Source organism: Sinohyriopsis cumingii, chromosome 16, assembly GCF_028554795.1.
Source record: "Sinohyriopsis cumingii isolate HCF-2022 chromosome 16, ASM2855479v2, whole genome shotgun sequence".
NCBI classification, from domain to species: domain Eukaryota; kingdom Metazoa; phylum Mollusca; class Bivalvia; order Unionida; family Unionidae; genus Sinohyriopsis; species Sinohyriopsis cumingii.
In genome coordinates, this window is record NC_142976.1 from 62,327,066 (window position 1) to 62,352,710 (window position 25,645).

The window sequence follows — 25,645 nt, forward strand, 5'->3', positions numbered from 1 at the left end:
TAAGTCGAATGACTTATTTATGGCAGGATTATTGTTCTTGTTTGTCCTCATGGCAGTGTTTGAGTGCAGTATCAGTTTGAAATATTTGTCCCAAGTGCTGCTGATAACTTTAACACATTAACCCCTGGAGCTTTTTGTCATTTTGCCTGAAAATCGAGTAGGAAACACATTTTGAAAGCTATTTCTGAATAGATTCGAAAACACCACATCCCCGGTCATCTTTCAATAACATACTGCCTAGTGGTGTTAGAAACATCGATTTTCATTGGCTATTTGACTTGCGCATGAGCAGAAGGGTAAAAGTTGGAATTTTTTTTTTTGCTAAACGGAGCCATTATTTTTGTATGGAGACAACTCTTTATTCCAAAAGCCCATCTTATCCTATTTTTTGCAAAGGCTCATCTGTCTGTTTGCAGTTCATACCAGTTTGCCTTAGATCTGAGACCAAAAAGTCTAAAATCCGAACACAAAATCAGATTCCGACCACAGGCAAATTTTGGGTTAAAAAAAGTTGGGTCCAAAAAATGAGGTTTTTCTGTATGTATTTTGTAGTGCAATTAGATATTCCAGATTATTTGGTATCATTGTAGAGCTACATCTGTCTACCTTTCAATAATACCACCCACCTTAGTGTATCATGCATGACCATGACGCTACAGAGCTTGGCAGTAGGCTACTACCTCCTGCCCCATAAAGTCGTCGCTAGGGGTTAATGTGTTAAACACCTCAATTCCATGTCATTTAATATTCCAATATTTTCTGTCGGTACATGTACTTAGTTTAAAAGCTTCTGAAGTGAGTTCACATCAACAGGTTGAGCCTCAGGGCAGAAGTCTTTACACTCGTCTCACAGGGCAGAAGTCTTTACACTTGTCTCACAGGGCAGAAGTCTTTACACTCATCTCAGTTCAGAAGTCTTGACACTCGTCTCACAGGGCAGAAGTCTTTACACTTGGCAAGAATGTATTCCACTGTTAGTGGACATTGGCAAGGTTGAGCTTTACTGTTCAAGAGGTACATGCAGGTTATAAACATGTCCATCTATATATGGGAGTAGTATAGTACCACCTCAGTTCTGCTGTAGGAAGAATGTCAGTCTTTAATGAGGAGTTATTAAGTTATGAAGCTTGTTTCGGGAGTTTTCATTCCACATCTACTTCACAAAAGTATATAGATGTGAAACACGACAATTTATATGCTTTACTACTTTCTCTGCCAGTTACACTGTCCACCATGTATAGCTTATCATGCACTGAAAAATGGCATTACACCCCAAACAACATGAGTTAAATCTCTTTAATATGACATGGGATACATTACAATTTTAACAGTATAATTCATTTCATCGATGAATGACATTATTGAAAGTAGTTTCCATAGTTGATCTTTAAAAATGTTCTGTTGATTAACTGACAATCGTCATTTGTTTTTTCTTTTTTTTACTATACTCAGCATGACTTTTATTGATTCGTCAGTATAATTTCATTTCTTTTCCATTTTGTTCTAAATGTATACTGAAAATAATGTGAGACATCTTTCATAATATCTGTCTAAAATTGCAGGATGAAATTGGAGAACACGTTCGACATCCCAAATCAGCCAATGTAAGCAGCCTAAATGAAGACTGTAACAATGCCACCAGCAGCTTACAAGAGACCTCTGAAGGGACGAGGAACAGAGAATCAGGTATAGAGTGTATTTGTATCTTGTACATGTACAGTGTGGTTCTTTGGTGTAATGAAGTCCAGTATAATAATATTTGTATGTGGTACATGATACATGTACAGTGGTCCCTTGATGTAATAAAGTCCCAGTATAATAATTTTTCTATCATAATCTGGTACATGTACAGTGGTCAGTTGGTGTAATGAAGCACAATATAATATTTGTCTGGTACATGCTCAGTAGTCCCATGGTGTAATGAAGTTCCAGTATAATTTTGTATCATAATCAGTTATATGTACAGTGGTCCCTTGTTAATAATATTTGTTATTTGGTACATGTACAGTGAGTGGTCCCTTGGTGTAATGAAATCCCAGATGCAATGTATGCAGCTTTTTACTCTGAAACAAGATCTATTCTTGAACTGAAATGAAGTGGAGGGATGGGGTGGGGTGCGAGTTGACCCCCACCCCCGGTGAAAAAAGGATGATAAAGAGAGATTTAAAACAGGTGTAGGGTTGCAGATATGCATTCCTCTTGCACATTTATTTATTATTTTGGGCATTATTTTTTATTAATTATTGTTTATTCTGCAATTACACTTCTTAGCATTGACCATACCTGCAAGATCATGAATCATTTTATTGAGCTGCCATTTAGCAGATGATGACACATAGCTATGACCCTTACAACATTAATAATGCTCTTGTAGTTTTTGTGGATTTAATGCACTTTTTCCACACATGATAGGCTGTACATTGTGGCCAGTATAACTGTTGGAGGAATAAACCCAGAAAACCCCCAGGGAAGAACAACTAACCCATGGGAAGCTACTGGCCAGCTGTCTCATGCACCCACAATGGCTGAGAGCAAGGCTTGAGCCAACATGGACAGAGATGAGATTGCAGTCATCGGTAGCAGCGAGCACTTTAAATCACTCAGTCACACAGGACCTGGACTGATCAATATTATGATTATTTATCAAAGTTTAATAGTGTTTCAGAAGTCATTGATGGAGAGAATGTTACAGTTTGCAGGCAAGACAGGTTTTATATTTGCTTGTTTTAAGATATTTAAGGTCCATGGTGATTAAGATAAAAATGATCACCAGAATAGCTCATGTCATCTGCAAACCATATCTCATCCCCCTTCTCTCTCTCTCTGTCTCTCCTTTCAAAATGTTTTAAATATGCAGTTTTGCCTGCTAACCATATCCTCCTCTCTGCCTCTACTTGATACGACTTTCAAAACGTTTAATACATCTAGTCATATCTACAGACTGTATCCTCTCTGCATGACTTTCAAAATGTATAATACAAGCTCTCTTTCCTGTAAATTATCTTACTCTGTCATTTGATTTACAGAAAGGTTTAATAATGCTCTCACCTGCAGACACTATCTTTTTTTTCTCTCTTCACATGTACCTTTAACACAGGTTAATACTTTTTCTGTCTTGCCTGCAAACACTGCCTTTCTCTCTCCGTGTGTCTCTTTACATATAAAACTTTACAAAAGGTTTAGTACATGATGTCTCACCTGCAAAGTGCATCACATCTCTCTGTTCACTGGACCTTATCTTGAGTGGCCCCTCTCACCTGCAACCACCCACTTTTACAACCAGTTAGTTTGTTATACTGTTTTGATGGTCAACACCCTCATTTACTTGTTGTGTGCAAGAATGCATTTGCCACAGCAATTCATCCAGTCCTGGGTCTGGGCAGGTACTTAGTTCAGGGAATAAACAGTTTATTTTAACCATGAAAAGGAATGGCATCTCATGTTATTTAGATACATCTAACACAAGACAGCAACTGGTGGAAGTTTACTGATTTAGTGGATATTTGTGAGGATGTTTTTTTCCAGTGATTTGATGGCACTAGAGATTGTGTATTTCTATCCAGTATGAGCCCTACTATGTGTTATTTGAAATTTTGATTTTTCCGAGTGTAGTCCCAGAATTTGCATCTCAAATTATTCCCCAAGTTGCATTTAAGCTTTTTTCTGAGGGGGAAGAATTGTAGATTGATTCTGGTAAGAGTTTGTTCCCTTTGATTGCAAAATAGCTGTATGCCTTTATGATCACACTAGTTGCTTAACTGTTGACAACACCTCCCCAGTCCAAAATTTGGATGCGTTAGGTATGTCTTGAGAATCATATGGCTCCTATACTGACAACAGGACAATGTAAACACGAATGCAATGAATATAAATCTGACCGTTTGTGTTATTCTATATCAATGTATTTCATATAAGCATGTATCCAATGTGGGATCCAGGTTTAAGGGTTTTCTTCTTGTTTGGTATACAGTTGTCATTATCTAATTCTGACATGAACCTGTTTCTTCTACCTTCACAAGACATGGAGAAAAGTGGTATAATTCAGCACCACCAACATTAAATTCACACGGTCAGTACGGACTCTAGTCCAGCATACCTATCCGACCTCACCCATGTGTACACACCAGCAAGATACTTAAGCTCCTCTTCTGACAATCATATACTCATTATTCCCACTATGAAAATGGAGTCATATGGACAACGTTGTTTTGCATACCAGGGCCCAGCAACGTGGAATGAATTGCCCACTTTACTTAGACACAAAAACAAAAGTGATCCCATTCAAGAGTGCTCTTAAAACTCACTTTTTTTGACTGCAAGAACAAACTTAAAGACCTAATAATGTTTCCTACCTTAAATGTTTTTTTATGTTTTCTAATTTTATGGTGTTTTTTTATATTAATCATATCATTATGTTTTTTACGTTATAGGTGTTGTCTAATGTCATAAAACACTTAGAGCTTCTAAAGATTAGGCGCCATACAAAGTTCTCATTATTTTTATTATTATTATTATTATTTATCATTCTTAATGTTGCGGAGTTATATTACAGTAATGTTCTTGATGATGTAACTTTGTTAAGTTGTCACAGGGATGTGTAGCCAGTGAATGTAAAAGATGTTCTAGTGCTGTTGTACTAGCTCAACATAATGTAACTGTGTAAACAAGCCAACATCTAGGTATGCCTGCCATAAGATGCAGTGCACACCTGCTCCTTAAAAACTTGTGCATAATGGGGTCCAAAAACATAACACTATAAGCGAGGGTGCAAGTTTCAGAGGACCTAAAAAAATTAAGAAGGGGATGCCATTATATGTGTACTAGTGAACACATTGTAGGAATGATTGCAACATCAAAAATTTGGGTCCCCATCCCTAGAATTGGGTATTCTTCATCAATGAGTATTTTAAGGAATTTTGTCAAACTCAACAGGCTCATGATTGATAACCTCTGAAACATCATCACTCGTAAATATGAAATAAATTTATAGGTTTAATAATCTGGCATAAAAAAACATTAAATAGAATGTCATAAGAAAACACAATTTAGTTGTTAAAAGTAGTACTTTTTGATTAATCAAGTTACTTGAGCATCTTGTTTGATTAATTGAGTACGACTTCATGATCAAGTTTCAGTACCAATAAATTTGTTAAATTATTATTACTACTGAGTTGGAATAACTCCAAAATATTTCAGTTTAATGATACAGTTTTAGAAATGATGTATGACTGTGCTGAATTAACGGCATAACGAAGATTACATTCTTTGATTCATGCTGTTTGTCCAATTTTTGAAATGTAAAATAGCAGTGATATAAGCAAAATGTTGTACAACGGGAAGCAAAAATGAAAGTGAACCTTTCAAAATTTCATGAAAGAAATGATCGAAAGTATTGGCTTACTTTGGGTTTCAGAAAAAGGGGGATGGTCTGGCAAATAAAGTTGATCAAAACCTGTCAAAAGTGTTTTGGATTTTTTAACTTAGCTTTAGCCATTTTGAGTGATATCGCTATGATATCTACAGTGTGGCAGTTTATAGTGATGTCTAGTACTGACCATCATGCTGCAGACATGTAGCATCATGTCCCACCCATCCACACTGTTCCGACACCAGGCCGACCAGTCCTAACACTAACCTCTTAATCCTGAGTGCCAAGTGAAGCAGCTGCTAGTTTTTTATCAGTGTGGTATGACTCGGTGGAGTTTGAAGCTGTGACCTCACACATCTGAGGTGGATGTTCTAACAAATTAGTCTGTTGGAGTGGTCAGTTGACAAAAGCGATTTGCAAGTTGTACAAAAAAGAATACACATTCATTTGTTGGTAAAAGACACATTTACGCAGAATGTAATGAAAGCATTTTTGTTTTGATTTATGGTCATTTCTTGAGAAGACTTAACTTTTTTAATTAAATAAACCCAACATACAGATAAATAAATATTGTTTGTATTATATTACGGACTTAAAGGGTCAATCACATCACATTTACTTACATTTTTATCAAAACATTCTTAAAAAATGTCAAAATAATATTAGCAGTTATGATAAAGGGCAGGTATTGACATGTTTTATATTCATTTTTGGTTTTTGACAGGATTAAGATAAATCACACAAATTCATTTTGGTGCCAGCAACTAATATTTCTTCCAGTTTATTTCCAGCCTAGCAGGCAGTCTTGTCTTTGGTAAAATTGATACACTATTTTGATCATTTCTGTCATCCAGCCACATTTAGTAGATAATAGTCATCGATTGCTTGATGTAACGAATGATTGATCATGAAATTTCAACTGATTCCTAATGCTAGCTAGATGTAATATGGTCAAAAGTCGTTCATTGTTTCACACTAGACCAAGCATACCTTTGGTAGATGAATTTGAAGCTAGGTGTTGAATGTAAGTAATTTGTTGAATGTAATGTGCTTATCTACCATTACCAGTATGTATCCAAAGAGCTTGTAAACAAAAATTCTCAAATTATTTGAAGAATACATATGTTGTTAAGTAATATGTCTATTCTCTTGTCAGTCTTTTGATGATACATGTATGTTGGAGAATCCCAGTACTTTGCAGGGTCTAAGCTAGGGGGTAATCGATGCATAATGGTCACCTTAGAGTCTCATTTCAACTAAACAGGCCCAAATGGTGCACTTAGCCTTGCATTGATTTTATTACATTAACCCTATCCCATTTTGTTTTAGTACAGTGCATTAATAATCTATCAATTTTCCATTCAAAGAGGAAAGTAAAATAATAGAAAACGAAGTCTTGTGTTCTTTAGTCAATTTTTGGTCCTAATTTGATGATCACAAATACCAGAAATTACATTGCTGTGAATGGAATTCCTGCCAAAAATTAATACTGGAACCTTGAAAAATATAGGTGCAAAATGATTTTGCTTGTCAAATCTGAAGCAAATTATGACCCAGTGGACATATCCAGGCTCTTTACTAATAAGATCAATCATTTTATCCAATATTTTATCATATAAACATATGAAGAGACTTCTGCTATGGCAGATATTGCAGATTTTTTTATATACTTAAACATATTTGTGAGGTTGCCATTACATGTTGTACCACATCTGTGGTGAAGCACAAAAAGTTTTAAAATTTTTACAAATAAACTCTCACTAATATTACATCATCATTTTAATAATCTGCCATGAAAATATTCAACCTCTTCAGTGGCCTAAGTGATTAGAGCATTTGCCTCCGATGCGGGAGGTTGTGGGTTCAAGCCCTGGCCAAGTCATACCAAGAACTTACAAAAATGGTATTAGCAGCTGCCTCGCTTGGTGCTCAACATTAAGAGGTTAGTGTTAGGACTGGTCGGCCTGGTGTCTGGGTGGGACATGATGCTACATGTCTGTGTCATGATGCCACAGTGCTAGATAGACATCACTGTAAACTGCCACACTGCAGACATTATAGCGATATGACTGAAAAATTGTTAAAACTGCATTAAAAATCCAAATCTCGCACACACACACACACACACACACACATGACAGTATTCAAAAATGTTATTTTTAAGTGGCTATTTTGAACTTTCTACACTGGCTTCACCTTATTTTTACCAACTTAGCCTATTCTGGATTATGCAGATGTTATGATTAAATGCATTTATAAGCTATGACAAGTTTTTGCTTGACAAAGATCACTTCTGGCTTGGTAGTGCTCTACAGTTAGTATGTACTTCTGAGAGAGGGACTGATATAAGGTGAAGTTGTTTGTATTTGCAACATGTACATTAGAGAGAATGTTGGCATACCTCTATACTACTTTTGTGTATTGTGCCAGATATTTCTTTACATGTGGTAATTATTAATAATATGCACTATTTAAAGCAAACAGCTGATAAATGACTGCTCCCAGGTGCTAGAAAATGAGCTCAAACTTGGCCAATGTAAACTAACTTTAGCAAAATTTAATAAATGGGGAAAATTAATTTTGCCAGATTAGACGATACCTGCTTCTGAAAATTTCAAGAAATGATTTATACAATATATAAAAGGTTTATGAACTTAAAAGCTCATTTTTTCGTCTCCAATTTACCTGGTGAGTCCAGGAGTGAAATTGATCAAGAGGACCCAGCAGTCTTTTGAAGCCCACATCTAATGTAGGGCCAGCTTGTATCCTGTATAACCCAAATTACAACCATCAATCAGGAAAGTTAATTTAACAGGATCAAAGATATTCTAGGTCTGTAGGCACCGCTCCGGTGACCTAGTGGTTAGAGCGTCCGCCTCGGATGCGGGAGGTTGTGGGTTAGATCCCCCGCCAAGTCATACCAAAGACTTACAAAAATGGTACTAATAGCTGCCTCGCTTGGCGCTCAGCATTAAGAGGTTAGTGTTAGAACTGGTTGGCCTGGTGTCAGGATAATGTGATTGGGTGGGACGTCACGCTACATGTCTGTGGCATGATGCCCCATTGCTAGACATCACTATAAACTGCCACATTGCAGACATTGTAGCGATATGACTGAAAAATTGTTAAAGCTACGTTAAAAATCCAAATCACAACAACAACAAGGTCTGTAGGTCTGTTTCAGATAACAAGGATAACCAGTGAGGAAGACCTAGGAAATTAATTTTCTTTAAAAATCAAAACATTATGCTAAGTGTGAAAGTTGAGTGCAACCTATGGAAAAAAGGTAAAATTTTAGTTCCAATCTAGTAGTACATGTACCGGATATGAATGGATTAAAGGGAAAGTTTCGCAAGCAAGATTTAGTAACTTTCAATCGAAGGATATTTCAAAAAGAAACTTCTGGGGCCTCCAATGGAAATTGGACTCACCAGGAGGCCCTAATTATAAGAGCATAATCAAACCTGCATTGTGTATTACATTGCTGTTTTTTTGTATGTGGATACATTCTATTGTTATTGTAGAGTCAGAATGAAATTTTGCATTTCAAAATTAGTAAAAAAAATTTGGAGAAACAACATCAAAACTTGTTTATTAAAATAATTGCTATATTAGTAGAATATTGATGCTATAATTTCATTTTAAGTTATTGCAGATTTACTGCTCATACTTAAGAAAACCTCTATGTGAATTGGGGAATTTTAAGATCATTATAAACTTTAGAAATTGCTTCTTGATAATAAACTTTATGTGCGAAATTCAGCTTTTCATGCATCATGTACTTCTTTCACTCGGTTCCAATGCTATTGTTGATCACATCTGTGAATAAGTAATAAACCAGGATTTGTGTTCGATACTTTATGTTACATGTCCTTAACAGTGTTTTCAGTGTTTGAACAGTCAATTGAATGAGTTAACTCAATGCATGACAGCATGACTGCAAGCTCTTAACACATTAATCCAGGGAGGTTATTGTCGTTTTCATCTGAAATTCGAGTAGGAAACACATTTTGAAAGCTATTTCTGAATACATCCGAAAACACCAACTTTATAAGTGATCTTCCAATAAAATACTGCCTAGTTGTCTTAGAAACATGATTTTTCATTGGCTATTTGGCTCGCAGATGAGTAGAAGGGTAAAAGTTGGAGTTCTCTTTTATTTTATTTTTTTGCTTAACGGACCCATTATTTTCATATGGAGACCACTCTTTATTCCAGATACCCATCTTATCCTACTTTTTGCAAAGGTTCACCTGTCTGTTTGCAGTTCATTCTGGTTTACCTTAGATCTGAGACCAAAAAGTCTTACATCCAGACACAAAATCTGATTCCGACCACGGGCGAATTTTGGGTAGAAAAAAATTGGGTACAAAAAATGAGGTTTTTCCCTCTGTATTTTGTAGTTCAACTAGAAATTCCAGATTATTTGGTATCATTGTAGAGCTACATCTACCTTTTTATAATACCACCCACTTTAGTGTATCATACATGACCTTGATGCTAAAGAGCTCGGCAGTAGGCTACTACCTCCTGCCACTTCAACTTGTCACCGGGGTCCCGTGTGGTCTAAAGCGCTCTCTGTTACGGATCACTGCCATCTCACCTCTGTCTGCGTGGGTTTGAGTCTCGGGCTCTGCCAATGTGGATATGTGAGAAAGCTTGCCAGTAGCTTCTCGTGGGTCAGTGGTTCTTTCCGGGGTTTTCCCGGGTTCTTCCTCCACCATTAATACTGGCTGCCATGTATAGCCTATCTTGTGCTGAAAAATGGCGTTAAACCCTATAACAACAACAACAACAACAATAAACTCGTCACCAGCGGTTAATGTGTTAACTCATTAACCCTGCTGTCACAATAATGCATCATAATTGTCCTCTCTCATCTTCTGAGTGCCATGGTAATGTGGCATAGTTTACCTTGTTTGTATCCCAAGTGTTGCTTTTAATTGGCAGTATTAGTCTATGCCTGTATCCCGCAGGACGAGTTGAAGTGGCACAAAAACCATTGGTTGATTTCAAGCCATTTCATACTTATGCAGGCAGTTTAACCAATCAAATTTTAGCTTAGATAGATACAGGAAAGATTGCAGCACAAAAGGAGAAAATTTACTTTGCTAGTGCCAGAAATAGTGGTATTATTTAGATTTGAAAATGATGTAAAATGACGAGAATCAGCCACTGAGAATAAAAACAGGTTATGATGGGAGAATTTTCCATATCTTTTGAATAATCAGTAAATAAATGATTGGGAAAATGAATTTAGTTAGCACGAGTGTTTATAATTCAGAGTTTGTTCAAAGTGTTTTATTAGTTTTTAAATGTTCATTGGAGAATTCTAAGGAAGGTATGTAATGGGCAAGAAAGATATGCCAGTCTGTTTGCAGTTTTCACACGAGGTTAACGGTTGCAAGAGACACGACAAGTCAAATTTCTATCTACATAAAAAGAAAATTTTTCTTCATGTGTTGAAGGTTCATATTATTCAGTGTGAATTTCATAATGGATTTTATGGAGTATAAATGGCACAAGAATGCAAATTGGTAAGTTAATCATTTAGTTTTACTTTTATGCTTGAGCTTTATTTCTGCATGTTGCATGACATTTATACCATTATGTAAATAATGCTATTGAAAACATGTATGACAAGTTTCAGCTTAATTGAAGGAACACAAAGCAAAAAATAACTAATTTATTGCAAGTAGCCTCCTCTGTAAAAAATAAGCAAGTCAAGTGCTGTCAGCACTGGTAAGAGAAGCACTTCTTTTTTGGTGACCCCTCTGCATGTATGCTGTAGAACAGTGCTGACCAACCCGTGGGCATCATGCGGCCTGCAGGCTGATTTTAAATGGCCCACCAGAGCTCGAGCAGCTATATAGTCATTGCTTTTCAGTTTTCTGCTGCAGCCCTCAGCTTCAAGAAAAACATTTTTCAGTGGCCCATGGTGTCGAAAAGGTTGGACAGCACTGCTGTAGAGTTTACACCTTGCTGTTTGCCTCAGGGGTGACTAAGTTAAGCAGGTATGATAGGCATGCCCTCTAACCTGTATGTGTTAATACAATGCAGGTCAACATTTAATTGATCATGACAATGCAACCACATTTCTGCAAATCAGAGATCACACATTTGGTAGTAATTAGGTTCTTACAGAAACACTTGTGGACATTTATGTGAAGGTCAATTGACACCTTTCATGTTTGGATACAAAAAGGCATGGCACATTTATGATGATTACACTCAATCTGAATTAAAAGGTAAAACTGAAACCAAACTAAAATAAAACTGAATAATGAATTTCACATGACAAGACTTTTTTAATTGGTATTATTTAAAAAGTATTTCTACCATTATGCATTACTGATATTTTAATTGATATATCCTGATTTATTATTTATATGTAGTAGTAAGAATTGTTTAAAAAAAAAGATGAAAATTTAACAAAATGTCATAGTAAAAGTTATGAATTTCATGACTTTGAATCCATTTTTTTAAAATACTAACTGGTTTTTGACAATAAAACAAGTTATATATCAATGTTTCATATACCAGTTTTTATGGTGATTATATTCATGTTCAGCAAATACTGACCTGTTTTGGAGGTGGGGTGGGTGGGTATTTTTTATACGAAAAATTAGGATCTAATTGTACCCCTGCATTATTAGCAGGTTTGCAGGTTATCCAGTCATGTAATAAAAAGGGAGTGGTATGGTGGTATTTTAAAATTTCATTGTGCCACATAGGTTTTTTCCTTTTGGTCATACCTGTAAGGTAGTATGGCAGGAGAAAGAAATTTTTTAAGTTTATAAAGGGTTAACTTGGAAGTGATCCAAGCTAAATACATTGTGATCTTCAGTTTTCTCCCATGTTTTGATTGACTGCATGCAGTATTCAATCATAAGGAGAAGGTCACATATTTCATTAGGTTTCAGTTGTCTCACTTGATAATGAAACAAAAATTTGACTTCTAATAAAGGTAGGGTACTGCTTGTGAATATGTGGAATATTTATGGAAGATTTATTTCCCTTGTTGAAGTATTGGATCATTCAAAACTGTTGCATGACTGTTTGAAAAACCATGTGGAAAAAGCCAGTTTTTTTGGGGGGTAACCTGAATCTTGATGTATATCAGCATTGCGTGTGATGCAGGTTCTTTAAAAAAAATTGTATTGATATATCCAGTTTTCTTCTAAATGTCTACATTTTAGCTTATGTATAATGCACAAAACACTGTGAAGAGAATGGACCCAGTTGTACCAATACATTATTTGCATAGAATCATTTATTCATAAATAGAACATAGAAGATCCTGACCTGTTGTTACATCATGTTGTTAGTGGTTGACCGTGCATTATACCTGAGCAAATACAGGAGTCATAGACTAGCTGATAGTCATCTTACTGTAATGTTGTTCGTAGGAACAGTAGTAGTATACTGTGACATAGGCAAGGTTGTCTTACGCCGTGGTACATTATGTAAAAAAAACTAATTCGGCTAGCTTATGTCTGTACCTGTGTTATATCATGGACCATGTTATACTGAGATTTTGTATAATGGAATTCATGACCATATTCATGTTATATTAAGGACCATGTTATACTAATGTCTGTTATAATGGAATTGATGACCATACCTATGTTATATCAGAGACTATGAGATGCTTGATTATAGATCCATACCATACCTATGTTATATGTGTCTGTGTGTGTGTGTGTGTGTGTGATTAGGATTTTTAACATAGCTTTAACATTTTTTCAGTCATATCGCTACGATGTCTGCATTGTGGCAGTTTATAGTGATGTCTAGCACTGGGGCATCATGCTACAGATATGTAGCATGATATCCCACCCAGTCACATTCTGATACAAGGACGACCAGTCTTAACACTAACCTCTTAATGCTGAGTGCCTAGCGAGGCAGCTGTTAGTACCATTTATGTAAGTCTTTGGTATGACTCAGCCAAGGTTTGAACCCACGACCTCACACTTCCGAGGTGGACGCTCTAACCACTAGGCTGCCGGAGCGGTCTACGTATGTTATATCAATTACCATGTTAAACTGAGGTGCTTTATAAAGGGATTCATGACTATATCCATGTTATATCAGGGACCATGATGTGCTTTATAATGGTATCCATGACCATACCTGTGTTATATCAGGTACCATGTTATATGGAGGTGCTTAATAATGCTTTATCAGGGATGATGAGGTAATTGATAATGGGACCCTTGACGATATACACATGTTGTATTGGGGACCATGATGTGCTTTATAATGGGATTCATGATCATACCCATGTTATATTGGGGACCATGAAGTGCTTGATGATATACCCACGTTATATTGGGGACCATGAAGTGCTTGATGATATACCCATGTTATATTGGGGACCATGAAGTGCTTGACAATTTGCACATGTTGTACTGGGGACCATGATGTGCTTTATAATGGGATTCATGATCATACCCATGTTATATTGGGGACCATGATGTGCTTGATGATATACCCATGTTATATTGGGGACCATGAAGTGCTTGACAATTTACGCATGTTGTATTGGGGACCATGATGTGCTTTATAATGGGTTTCATGATCATACCTGTGTTATATTGGGGACCATGAAGTGCTTGACAATTTACACATGTTGTATTGGGGACCATGATGTGCTTTATAATGGGATTCATGTTCATACCCATGTTGTATTGGGGACCATGAAGTGCTTGACAATTTACACATGTTGTATTGGGGACCATGATGTGCTTTATAATGGGATTCATGATCATACCCATGTTATATTGGGGGCCATGAAGTGCTTGATGATATACCCATGTTATATTGGGGACCATGAAGTGCTTGACAATTTAGACATGTTGTATTGGGGACCATGAGGTGCTTTATAATGGAATTCATGACCATACCCATGTTATATCAGTATTCTGTGGCATCAGTGAAAGTAATTTATCTCCCTGATTTACTAATGACCTGAGTGTTTATGTTCTGTAGCATAATTGGACCAAGGATTGTTTGATTTCAACCAAATTTGGCAGTCTGCTTTTTAATACCAAGAACTTGAGTGAGTTAGATTTCAAGCAAATTTGGCAGTCTGCTTTTTAATGACTAGAACTTGAGTGAGTTTGATTTCAAGCGTTTGATGTACTGTGGCCTCTGATTGCCAGATATGCACACTTTGGTTTTCACATTATTATATTACTTTGGTTTCTAGGATTTCAACCAAATCTGGGAGTCAATTTTATAATGATGAAACGTTGAATGCATTCAGTTTCTATCATTCCATGATGTCATGTTCAGCATTGATATAAGTTTTGCAACTGATTAATGCCTATGATGAATTTATCATTTTCAACTAATTGTGCAGACTTACAAAGTATGATGTTACACTAGTTGTATTGCTTCAGTGGCCTAGTGGTCAGAGTGTCCGCCTGTGATGTGGGAGGTCATGAGTTCAAACTTCGGCCGAGTCGTACTAAAGACTTATAAAATGGTACTAACAGCTGCCTTGCTAGGCACTCAGCATTAAGAGGTTAGTGTTAGGACTGGTTGGCCTGGTGTCAGGATAATGTGACTGGGTGGGACATCATGCTACATGTCTGCGGCATGATGCCCCGAGTGCTAGACATCACTATAAGCTGCCACACTGCAGACATCTTAGTGATATGACTGAATTTTTGTTAAAGCTACATTGAAAACCCAAATCTTACACACACACACCAGTAGTTGTTGTCAGCACCATAGAGTAGAAGTGTTTTTGTTTTTTTGATGTTGTGATAAAAAACAACACAAACGCTGAAAATTCTGTGCAGCTAGTTTCGCATTTAATGTATGCTTCTTCAGGCACAAAATGTTTTGAAAGTAATGGATGACGTCTTTTATTTTAAAACAACAATTACGTCATTACGTAACGTCATAAATGATACGCATCATCATAACAATTATATATGACAGGATCTAAAAGATACACGAGTCTCTAATGAAACTTGAATTGGTAAAATAATAAAATAAACTAGAGACAAACAGTCATACATATAATTATATTGTTATAAAGGATATACAATGTATCAGTTTAAATTATACAATTTTATATAGTGCATTAGCATTAAGTCCATTAGGATACAGAGTATCTAACTTATGAATCCAATAAGTTTCTTTTATGAGTCTATTCATGTCACCATGCACAATATCTATTGGCATGAAAGAAAAATCAAGTAGAGAGTGATTATTGGTGTTCAAGTGTGTTGAAACATTAGAGGAAACTGAGGATCTCTATAATTTTTGGTGGAATTTTTTACTTAATATCTATTAATTAGACTCTTTCTGATCCAGAAACATCTTGAAAACCAGTAGTTTTGTGAAGGTTTTTGAAAAGTTTGCAGGGCTCAACATCAGTTTTAAGATTTATAGCTTATAGCTATTTGGATTTTAAATAAAAAGATAAGTAACAGCAATAATACATGATTGAATTGATTAATTGTTGTCTATTTAATTCTAATGTTAATTTGCTTGAACATAGTAAACATAGTGGTCATTATATCTTTAGGAAAAAAATGGTATATACATCAATATAACTTCAAAATAGAACCAAGATTCAGAATTATTTGAAATCATTGTAAATATTACAAAAAATTAGATAATTATATGGAAGAAATAAAGTTAACAAAAATGTAACAAAAAGACGATCAAATGATTTAATCATAAATGAACTACAATCTTTAGATTTTAATACAAGTCTTTTGATGTCTTTTGATCCTAAATCAAAATGGTGCTGATCTGACATTCATTTGTAGCCACCAGAACTGGTCTGTTGAAGATTTTGTTATAGCTACTCTGCTTGAACGAAACATGTCTCAACAGTGTAGGGATTTCACCGGAGGACTTTCTTAAGGTGTATAGTTAGTCATAAACATAAATGATGCCGAAGTGCCATTGAATATAGCCATCAGTGTAGCCATCTTGAAAATTATTATTGCTGCTCCTAGAGGTGTTTCCTGATGTTGTTCCAAAATGTAATGGTGCCAATCCAGTATTGCTGCCACGATAGCAGTTTTGAAAGTCATGTTCTTGCTACACATTATGAATGGATGGTTATGTCGAGATAGGATTTTCACCAGAACATGTCCCATGAGTTCTTGTTGGTCTGAAATGGTGTAGATCTGACATCCAGTATGGCCACTGCTGTGGCTGTCTTGAAAATTTTGGTTTTGCTCAAGAATATCAAATAAGATATGGTTTTATCTTGGATTCCAGGAAATTCCTTTTTGGCTAGTTGAGTGCCAGTTCTTTCATGACACTCTTGTTTTTATTATTCACTTCCAGGCATCAGCTGATCATTATCCACAGTTGATAAGAGTTTAATCATTTATCAATAAAGTTCAAAACGGCATAGGAAATGTCGGTACTATTTTCCCGTTGTTTTGAGGATACTTTTTCTGCAAGGTGTTTGGTTACATGCAAATGTCAAAAGCAAAATAACATTCCATAAAATTACACCCAGATAGTGTAAAAATACCATCAGATAGTGTAAAATTATCAGATTTCCAGTCCTCTCATCAGGTCCAGGAAATAGCCAAGTAATCACTTTTCACAAGATTTCAACCCATTTGCTTGGGAGCAAATGAAAGTTTTCAAGTCATGAATTTTCTCCACAACACTCATTAAAGTTCTATTAGTGTTCTAAATACTAAAAGCTGCATGTTAGCTTGACTTGCTGTGGAAATATCGACAGATTTACCAATACTGTTTGTTATCAGAGCTCTTAGATCTTGGGTTACTGTATATACTCTCCTATAAGACAAATCCAACTGCAAACTGCACAGACTCAAATCTGCCATTGCATAATGTGCTGGCAGATCTGGGTCTGTGCAGTTTGTTACAAGTAATCAGTAGGACAAACAGCTAGACTAATCTGCAGTGCATTATGCTGAGGCACATCAGGCTCATTGTTGTATGCAGTTTGACTAAACTTATAAGCGATTATACATGGTATGTTGATTGATTTTCAGGAAAATTTCAGTTTATTAATTGAAGTGCTTTACAGCAGAAATCTGTAGATTGGCTTTCTCTACAAATTCAGTGTACCGGTATGATTGCAAGCGTTATGAAGTTGAAATTTTTCCTTTGATGTAACACCAAAATGAACCTTCCATTACACTTAATGGTTGAGCTTGCATGTGCCCAGAAATTATCTTTGTATGCATCACATTTTCACGCTGGCATTATAATTGCTGTTTTTGTCTAACCTGCAAAGCATAAGTGATTTGTAATTGGCATTGGCATCAGTGTTAAGTTTTAGCTTTGATGGTTTTATATAGTGATGAAATTTGATGGGTATATTCACCTTGTGGGGGTATTTCTTACCAATGGCATATTTATGTCTGTGATCTTCTTTTCACGATCTAGCAGTTTTGCAAGCTTTTTGATTGTGCCATGGCTGAGCAGGTGAGAGTGTTCAGTGGGATTCTAATTTATAAATACACAGAGTAGTATACACGAGTATTAATTTCAAATGAAATACTCATTTGAAATAATTAAATTATAAAATAATTTCTGTCTTTGTGTGCCTAATTGAGAAAAGAAATAAAAACCCTATTTTATGAGCACATATGTAAGATATAGTATATTACATATGAAATGCATTTTTAGCCAAGTTAAAAGTGTGTTGATAAATGTAATAAATTGATGTGAGGCTACAAGTGGCAGAGTGGTTAGTGTTGTTATCTAAAAATAATGCCAAACGAAATAAAAATACATTTCCAGTTGCACTGGTTTGAAAAATTATTGTAAGCAGGTGTTTTTTTTAATAAACATTATATATATTTGATGTGATTTTTTTGTGATTATTTTTTAAAACAAAGGGTTGGGAGTACAAGGGTCAGCAGTGAGAAACAACTGTTTCCAACTCGAAACACCCATATTTTTTTCGTTTGGCCTAATTAGGCTGTGGTTCAAATCTTGTTTAGACCAGCATGTGTTGGTTGCCATGGTGTTTCTGGACAAGACATTCTTCTCCCCTTTCAATGAAAATAATAGTAATTCATGTGTTGATGTTCCTTTAAATACCATTCATTCATTCGACTGCTCCAGTGGCCTATGTGGTTAGAGCATCCAAGTTGGGTTCATGACGTCGCGGGTTCGTAACCCGGCCAAGTCCTGCCAAAGACTTATAAAAATGGTACTAGCAGTTGCCTCACTTGGTACTCAGCATTAAGAGGTTAGTGTTAGGACTGGTCGGCCTGGTGTCAGGATAATGTGACTGGGTGGGACATCATGCTACATGTCTTCAGCATTATGCCCCAGTGCTAGACATCACTACAAACTGCCACACTGCAGACATCTTAGTGAAATGACTCAAATTGTTAAAGCTACATTAAAAATCTAAATCACACACCAATCATTCAGTCAAGCAAGCATTATACAATGTATCTTTGGCTACTGTGGCATTAAGATCTAATTTACTTGGTATAATACCTGTATGATGTGTATTTCACTGGTAAACCTGTTCAGATTTTGAATGAAATGGATTAATGTAAGGATAATGCCCAGTGAAATAATAATTATAAAATTGGAAGGGGGTGGGTGAAATAAGCCTTTTATTAATGCATTTGGGAGACTGAGCTGTATAGATGAAGAGCATTAGTGTGTGCCTATTGGTTTGATTCACTTCAAAATTTTTGAAGGCTACATTTCCAATGGCTGACTCAAACGTCACCAGAACATGACCCATAAGCAGTGCTGTCACATCTTCACCCAGGACAGTGGAGATCTGATTTTAGTCAGATTGAAATATTGGTAGTTTTCAAGACATTAATTGATAAAATAGAATTTTAAAAATGAAGTAAATGCTTTTAAATAAGATAGATTTCTTTGAATCTGTACATGTGTATGGTAGAAGTTTGATAATTGTTTTAACACATTATTGACCATATGATACTGTGCCAAGTGTTTTTCCCATGGATACACAAAATCAACTATAAGCCAGGCTGGTCTGGTCAAGTTTCGAACCCAGGATCCTTGGATTACAAGTCTGACACTATGGTAGAACAGGAAGTGCTTAAAGCCCAAAATGTTTGAGTATACATTTTTGAAAAAAAAGAGTTTTTGAGGTTACAGGTGAGAAAGCTTTGCACATGGATTGGATTGATTTGGTGCCTTATAGCACAGCAGCATAAGTAGGTTATTTCCTGCAAAGGCAATTGGATTAGTGTGGCTTGCTTAAGGTCACAACAATAGTAACTGACCCAGGCTGATCCAGTAGTAGGATTTGAACTACAGTGCCACCATGGTTTCTCCATTTATCTGTTGGCCTTTATGACAAGCAGGAAAATGTATCAGGCTTGTTATACATGCTCACATGGTATAAAGCGAATCATTTCAGTGACAGAGTAATCCAGTGAATGTTGTTTAAGTTTGTGCTTTGTTATGTTTTTAGGCTCTTACAAAATGTAACAGAAAAGAATGAAGACAACAAGCTTTGTCACATTTAACAAATAATTTATTTCCCTGGGAAAAGAAAGGTTAAGATGAGAATCAAATCCTAAATTAATCCAAGAATTAAAAAATAGAAGTCCTATTATTAGAAATGCCTAAATGTATCAGAGTTCGAGTCCCGCTGAAATCCAGAATGGAAGGCGATGTCTGTTGCAACGTTCAGAGTGCTGTTATGTCAACAGTTCCTTGTTGAGTCACAAAAAAACATTAATCCAATTTTGAATTCCAAATAAATTTCAATGAATGTTTTTGTCTAAGAATTCTGTATGAGCACTTATATATTTCCAGGGAAAAGAATCACATGTATTCCATAAATAAAATTTCAACTCAAACTGGTCACAACAAAACACCTTTAAGTGTCAATGGTTTAGAGCCTGAATGCCCAAACTCTATACAGAAAACAGTTATACACTAATTTAAGATGCAAAACAGATTCCCATATGAGGGTCACATAGTCACCCGTCCAGAACAAAATAGAAGCTTTTTACATGCCTAACATCACATACTCCCATTATGGCCTTAACCCTTTACCTCATGCAAGCGCCTTTGGACGCCTCTACTCCATTCGCATGGAAGTGTCTTTTGACGCCTGCTGTAAACTTTGGCCATTTTTAGTGGGTATTCGTAGCACCACCTTCAGGGAAAACCTATTAGATTCCTCATTCATTGCTGTAAATGACCATTACGTCAGATCACGTGGTCGCTGTTTATACTCTGGTTGAAATCTGCTATTTAAAATAACTGGGTCGTATTCTCCACTCTCCAAACTATGAAAGCTTCAGTAACTTAGGTAAAGGCTCTAATATTGATGTAGGCAGCAATTAGTTTTTATAAATTATCAAATTCAGATGACTTAGTGATGTAGACGCACACAGAGAACTTGTAAATTTCAAGTATGAGAAATGGCAGCTACGGTTGGACACGTGGCTTCACTGACTTGACGGTGAATGAGTTCTCTCAAGATTTTAAAGCACATAAAAAATTATTCCATGAAAAATAATTACACAGCTGTAATGATCGGACTTTACTCTTAAATTTTTCCAACATAATAGATGTGTACCAAAAATGTAAAATGGTTAAAATTGTTGTTAAAATGTAACATACACTACACTGCTTAACAGTTAACAGGCAGGCCTATGTGTATGGAGTCGAATAGGTTACAGGTGTTCTATTTATAGCGCACTGCGTTGGGTAACTTTGCTACATGTGTATCGGAGGGCTAAAAAGCCATAATCTCTATGAGGTAAAGGGTTAACTGAAATCAATGGTTCTTACTCTGGGAAAGAATAATAAATAAATAAAAGTATAACAACTTTTTTATTTATAAAAAAGTTGTTTACCAGAAGCCTTACTGGTTCTGAATCAAGGTTAGGAACTAGGTCAGCATTAGATTCAGTGTTTCTATATTATAACAGTTGGGTCAAACAGAACTGAACTGAATTTCTTTTTAAATTTTTTAAAAATCTATTAGACAAAGATACCTTATAATAGCATGTAATGTAATTTAACAAAAATTAAAAGTAACAAACAAATAATTAAATTACATATACATAACAACTTAAATGATTAATATTCACTGGGTCTATTGTAGAACCTAGACATGGGAGGGAAAAAGAAAAGAAAAGGGTAGGTGAACATTCTTAATATTGGAGGGGTTTAATAAAGAAATAAAGTTTGGGCTTTATATGCAATTTATATACATTTGGTTTATGATTTGTGTGATACTTGTAAATAAGCATAAATTACGCCATTGTGAGTCCTAGATTAGAACCCATCACCAGGGTTTGATAACTAATAAAAAAAGTTGATTACTTTCCCCTTCCTTTCCATAAATTATTCCAATGTTGAACAAATTCAGGCATTCGTGAATGTTATGATCAATTCAAATTTTAATTGCTATTTGTTTAACTAAAAGGTAACTGTCCTTTAATATTTGCAGTTCATGGATGACATTTTTAAAAACAATTATCGTTATTTGTCATCTTCTTGATGACTCATACCACTTTCTGATGCTCCATTTCTTGTTTCTTGAGAATTGATCATCATTATCAAGATTTAGCACCTTGTGTGTCAAATGATGAAGGAAAACTAACAAAGCATTCCAATTGAAAAGGATCCAAATGATCAATAGTTTCAGATGCATGCTTGTATGAACATATTGTCTTGATTCTCCCATTACAGTCCTAATGAATTTAGCTGGGACCAAAATCAATAACATTTACTGTGCACTATCCTGTCTCTCTAATGGAGTTCTCTCCCCTTTGACCCCCTCTTTAACTTTGTTGTGAAGATGATAGTGAACTAATCATTGAAAGGCACCCCTGAGCTTCCTATTGTAGAATAATGCCAAGCTACAAGTCATTTATTTGGTGTTAGGCTGTATTGATTTTTTGGGATTGAGTTTCCCTGTACATGTTAAGTGACAATATATTCTCCCATTTGCTGCTTTCATGAATTCCTAGATTAGATAGTAGTATCATTTATTGCCTCTCATCATGCAAGTACGAGGCTCCCCATGGATGGAGTACCATATAAATGTTAGCAAAATCCATTCTTTTACAGCTGAATGGTCCATGGTATCTAACTGGCATTGTTAAATTGATTTTGTTCTCTTCACTGTTATTTACACATTACATTTTTAGCATTGCCTCATTTATCTGCTTGAATACTTATATTTGCTCCTTATAGACAGATCAGTTTGAGGGATCACTCTGAAGACCAATAAATGAGCAAAGCAAAATGTGTCAGATCTTAAAGATGTCTTCTCAAGTTGTTTGAAATATTTACAATCCCCTACATACTTTTATATAAATGTTTCTGTAGATGTTTGTTCTACTTTGAATCACTTATTATGCCTTTGCCAAGTTACAGCAATTTGCCCATTTGTTCAGTTGTATGTTTGTTTGCTTGGTACCAGCAAGTGTTTTAGACTCTGATTTATCTTCATTTGTGAAAATTACTATATGGATGATTCATGGGGATTAACTACATCTTACTAAAATTAGGTCACTTTTTAACCCAGTACTCAGATTTTAGTGACCTTTGTATTTGTTTCATAAGCCAAGGATATCTTAGACCCTAATGTCACCTATACTGGTAAAAATTGTTACATCTGTATCACAAAGAGAGTAATACCCAAGGTAGGTCACTGTGGCCTGAATTTGTTCCCACTGCATGCAACAAGGGCATCTTGATTTAGTTTTGTCCACCAAATAGGCTTGTAAGCAAAGATTACACAAAACCACCAGAGATATGAAATTCAGCTACTATATTCGTATCCATGTGTACATGACTGATTTGGTTTACAGACTTCTGCAATTCTTTTTATTTTGGCATAAATTTTTTGAACATTTTTTTCTTTGAACTTTGTTTACAATGATGAAGCAAATACTTTTTGAGGCAGACAAATGAAATTTGGTATGCATATTTGTATTTATATTTAGATGACCTGATTAGATTTTCAGGCCAATACAGAAGCTTTTCAGCTTTATATGCCTACCTTAATCGGGCAGATTATGCTAATGGCATTGTCCATCTGTCCATTGACTTTTTATTCTTTTCCTTAACTTTTCAAGTCATTTCTAGAGATTTTGCTGAAACTTTGCCCTGATATATGTGATGATTAGCTGGTGTAGCATATGTAAAAGTTAAGGTCCCTAGTCAAAGGTCATGGTAATTGCAAGGAAGAACAAAACAAATTAGTGGCTACAACCCTTTGGCCAAAAAAGAATATATATGTTTCCAGTTGGACAATCGTCCCGATTTATCACGCTCGACCATAGCACTTTTTCCTCCACGTTTAAGAAAAATATCACATTTAATACAAATGTTATTAAAAAAATGACCTTGATCTGCCTAGCCTAATTTAAAAACCAGTGCAATAGGAAAATTTTGTTTGGTGTGTGTGTGTGCTTTACCCAGATTGTAAGTTTTTAAATACTGAGGATGTTTTTATGAAACTTTAGAATGGTACAACTTATGATTTGATGGTGTGCTCTGCACCACAGTTTTACAAGCTTTTCCGAGGGCAGGTTCACAGCCAGACAAAATGTAAGTGTCTTGTATATATGTTTTGGTGCAAGTTTTAGCCACTCTGTCTCAAGATATTGAAATAAAATCTTAACCATATGTCCGTTGTGACAAGATTGTGTGTTGCATACCAAGGGCAAGGTTACAGCAAGAGAAAATGTAAATCATTGATCTTATCCTTGTTTTATTCTGGGTATTCATTTTGAACTGCTAGAATTATTTTTAAGAAACTTTACTTGTTAGCATGACTGAATGCATATAACCATATTGTGCCTAAACTTGACTAAGTGTGAACCATGGTTGTTGTTGTTGTTCTGGGTTTAATGCCATTTCTCGGTGCAAGATAGGCTATACATGGTGGCCAGCATAACTGATGGAGGATGAACTCAGGAAAACCGCAGTAAGAACCTCTGACCCACAGAAAAGTCTAAGAAAGCTTTCTCACATACATATCCACATGGTCATACGCATTTAGTTGGTTGTATATGAAAATGGTGCCAGCTGGACATCAAGTTTCTTCACCAATGGCCATTTTGAAAATCTTTTTTATATATACCTATTCCACCTGAATCAATGGTTATATCAACTTGGGGTTTTAATTAAAAGACTTCTTATGATGTATGTTTGGTCCTCATGAAAATGGTGCCAATCTAACATTAAATATGGTCACAACAGAAACTATGCAGTTGGTCCTAAATAAAAATGATGCTGATCCAGTACCAAATGAGCTTCTTTAAATAAAGTCATTATTATTATTATTATTATTATTATTATTACTGTCATAGAATACATCTTGAAAATATTATTATTGCTACTCAATAATAGGTGGTGATAACTTGAAAATATTGTTATCATTACTCCTTTTCTAATGGATAGTGTATGAACATGATTTTAATTCAGTAGACTTCTTGTGCTACCTAGTTGGTCCTAAAGGAAAATGGTGGATTTTCTTCATCATGTATTGCTGCTATGGTGATCTTTAAAATCTTGTTTCAACTACTTCCCCAGAAATGGATATCATCATAACTTTGGCTTTTCACCAAAATAATTCTAATGATGTCCAGTTTATCCTAAATGAAAATGGCACCAAACTGACATCCAGTATGTGTACCACACCAGCTAATTTTAAAGTATTGTTACTGCTGAAGAATATCAGAGATGGTTGCAACACTTTACATTTAAAAGGAAGAAATGGTGTTCCATTGAATTTCTGGAAGTTCTTTTTCCAAAGTTTAGCATCCATCCCTTTGAGGGACTCTTTCATATTGTACTAAATTTGCATAAAGAGTTTTGTTCTTGTGCCAGCCAGGATGTTGTAGTCATTACTAATACTCACTGTGTATACGTTTTTCTACTTCTACCCAGGATTAAATAACAACCTAAATTTGTTTTGCAAAGTCAACATCTCATTAATGTATCGCCATATGCCCCAAAAATCTTGACGTGCAGATCCTATCGATCACTAGCCTGTATTGTCATTTGCAGAGGAATGAGTATCATGTGAGTTACAAGCACATTTGCAGTTTGATGTTCTTTTAGACCATATGTTCATTATACATGTATATCAGACTGCCAATACTGCATTCATGCACAAATTCCAGTCTATAGAACTTAAACAATTTTCAACCATTTTTCATGAAATTTTCAGTAAGCACTAAAGTATTAACATTAATTAACACGAGGTATGCATCAGTGTAAAATACCTTGATTTTAAATCACTTGTTACGTCAGTGAGTGAAACTTGGTTATATCTGC

General features: G+C 35.5%; 1 protein-coding gene across 2 annotated transcripts in view; it reads left to right on the top strand.

Moving 5' to 3' along the window:
* LOC149780558 (uncharacterized) overlaps positions 1-25,645 on the top strand; it is a 181,293-nt gene that overhangs the window by 42,497 nt on the left and 113,151 nt on the right. For both annotated transcript variants that reach the window (XM_089937593.1, XM_089937594.1), the window contains exon 2: positions 1,563-1,686. In XM_089937593.1, coding sequence (XP_089793719.1) covers positions 1,563-1,686 — 124 coding nt within the window. The remainder of the gene's footprint in view (positions 1-1,562; positions 1,687-25,645) is intronic.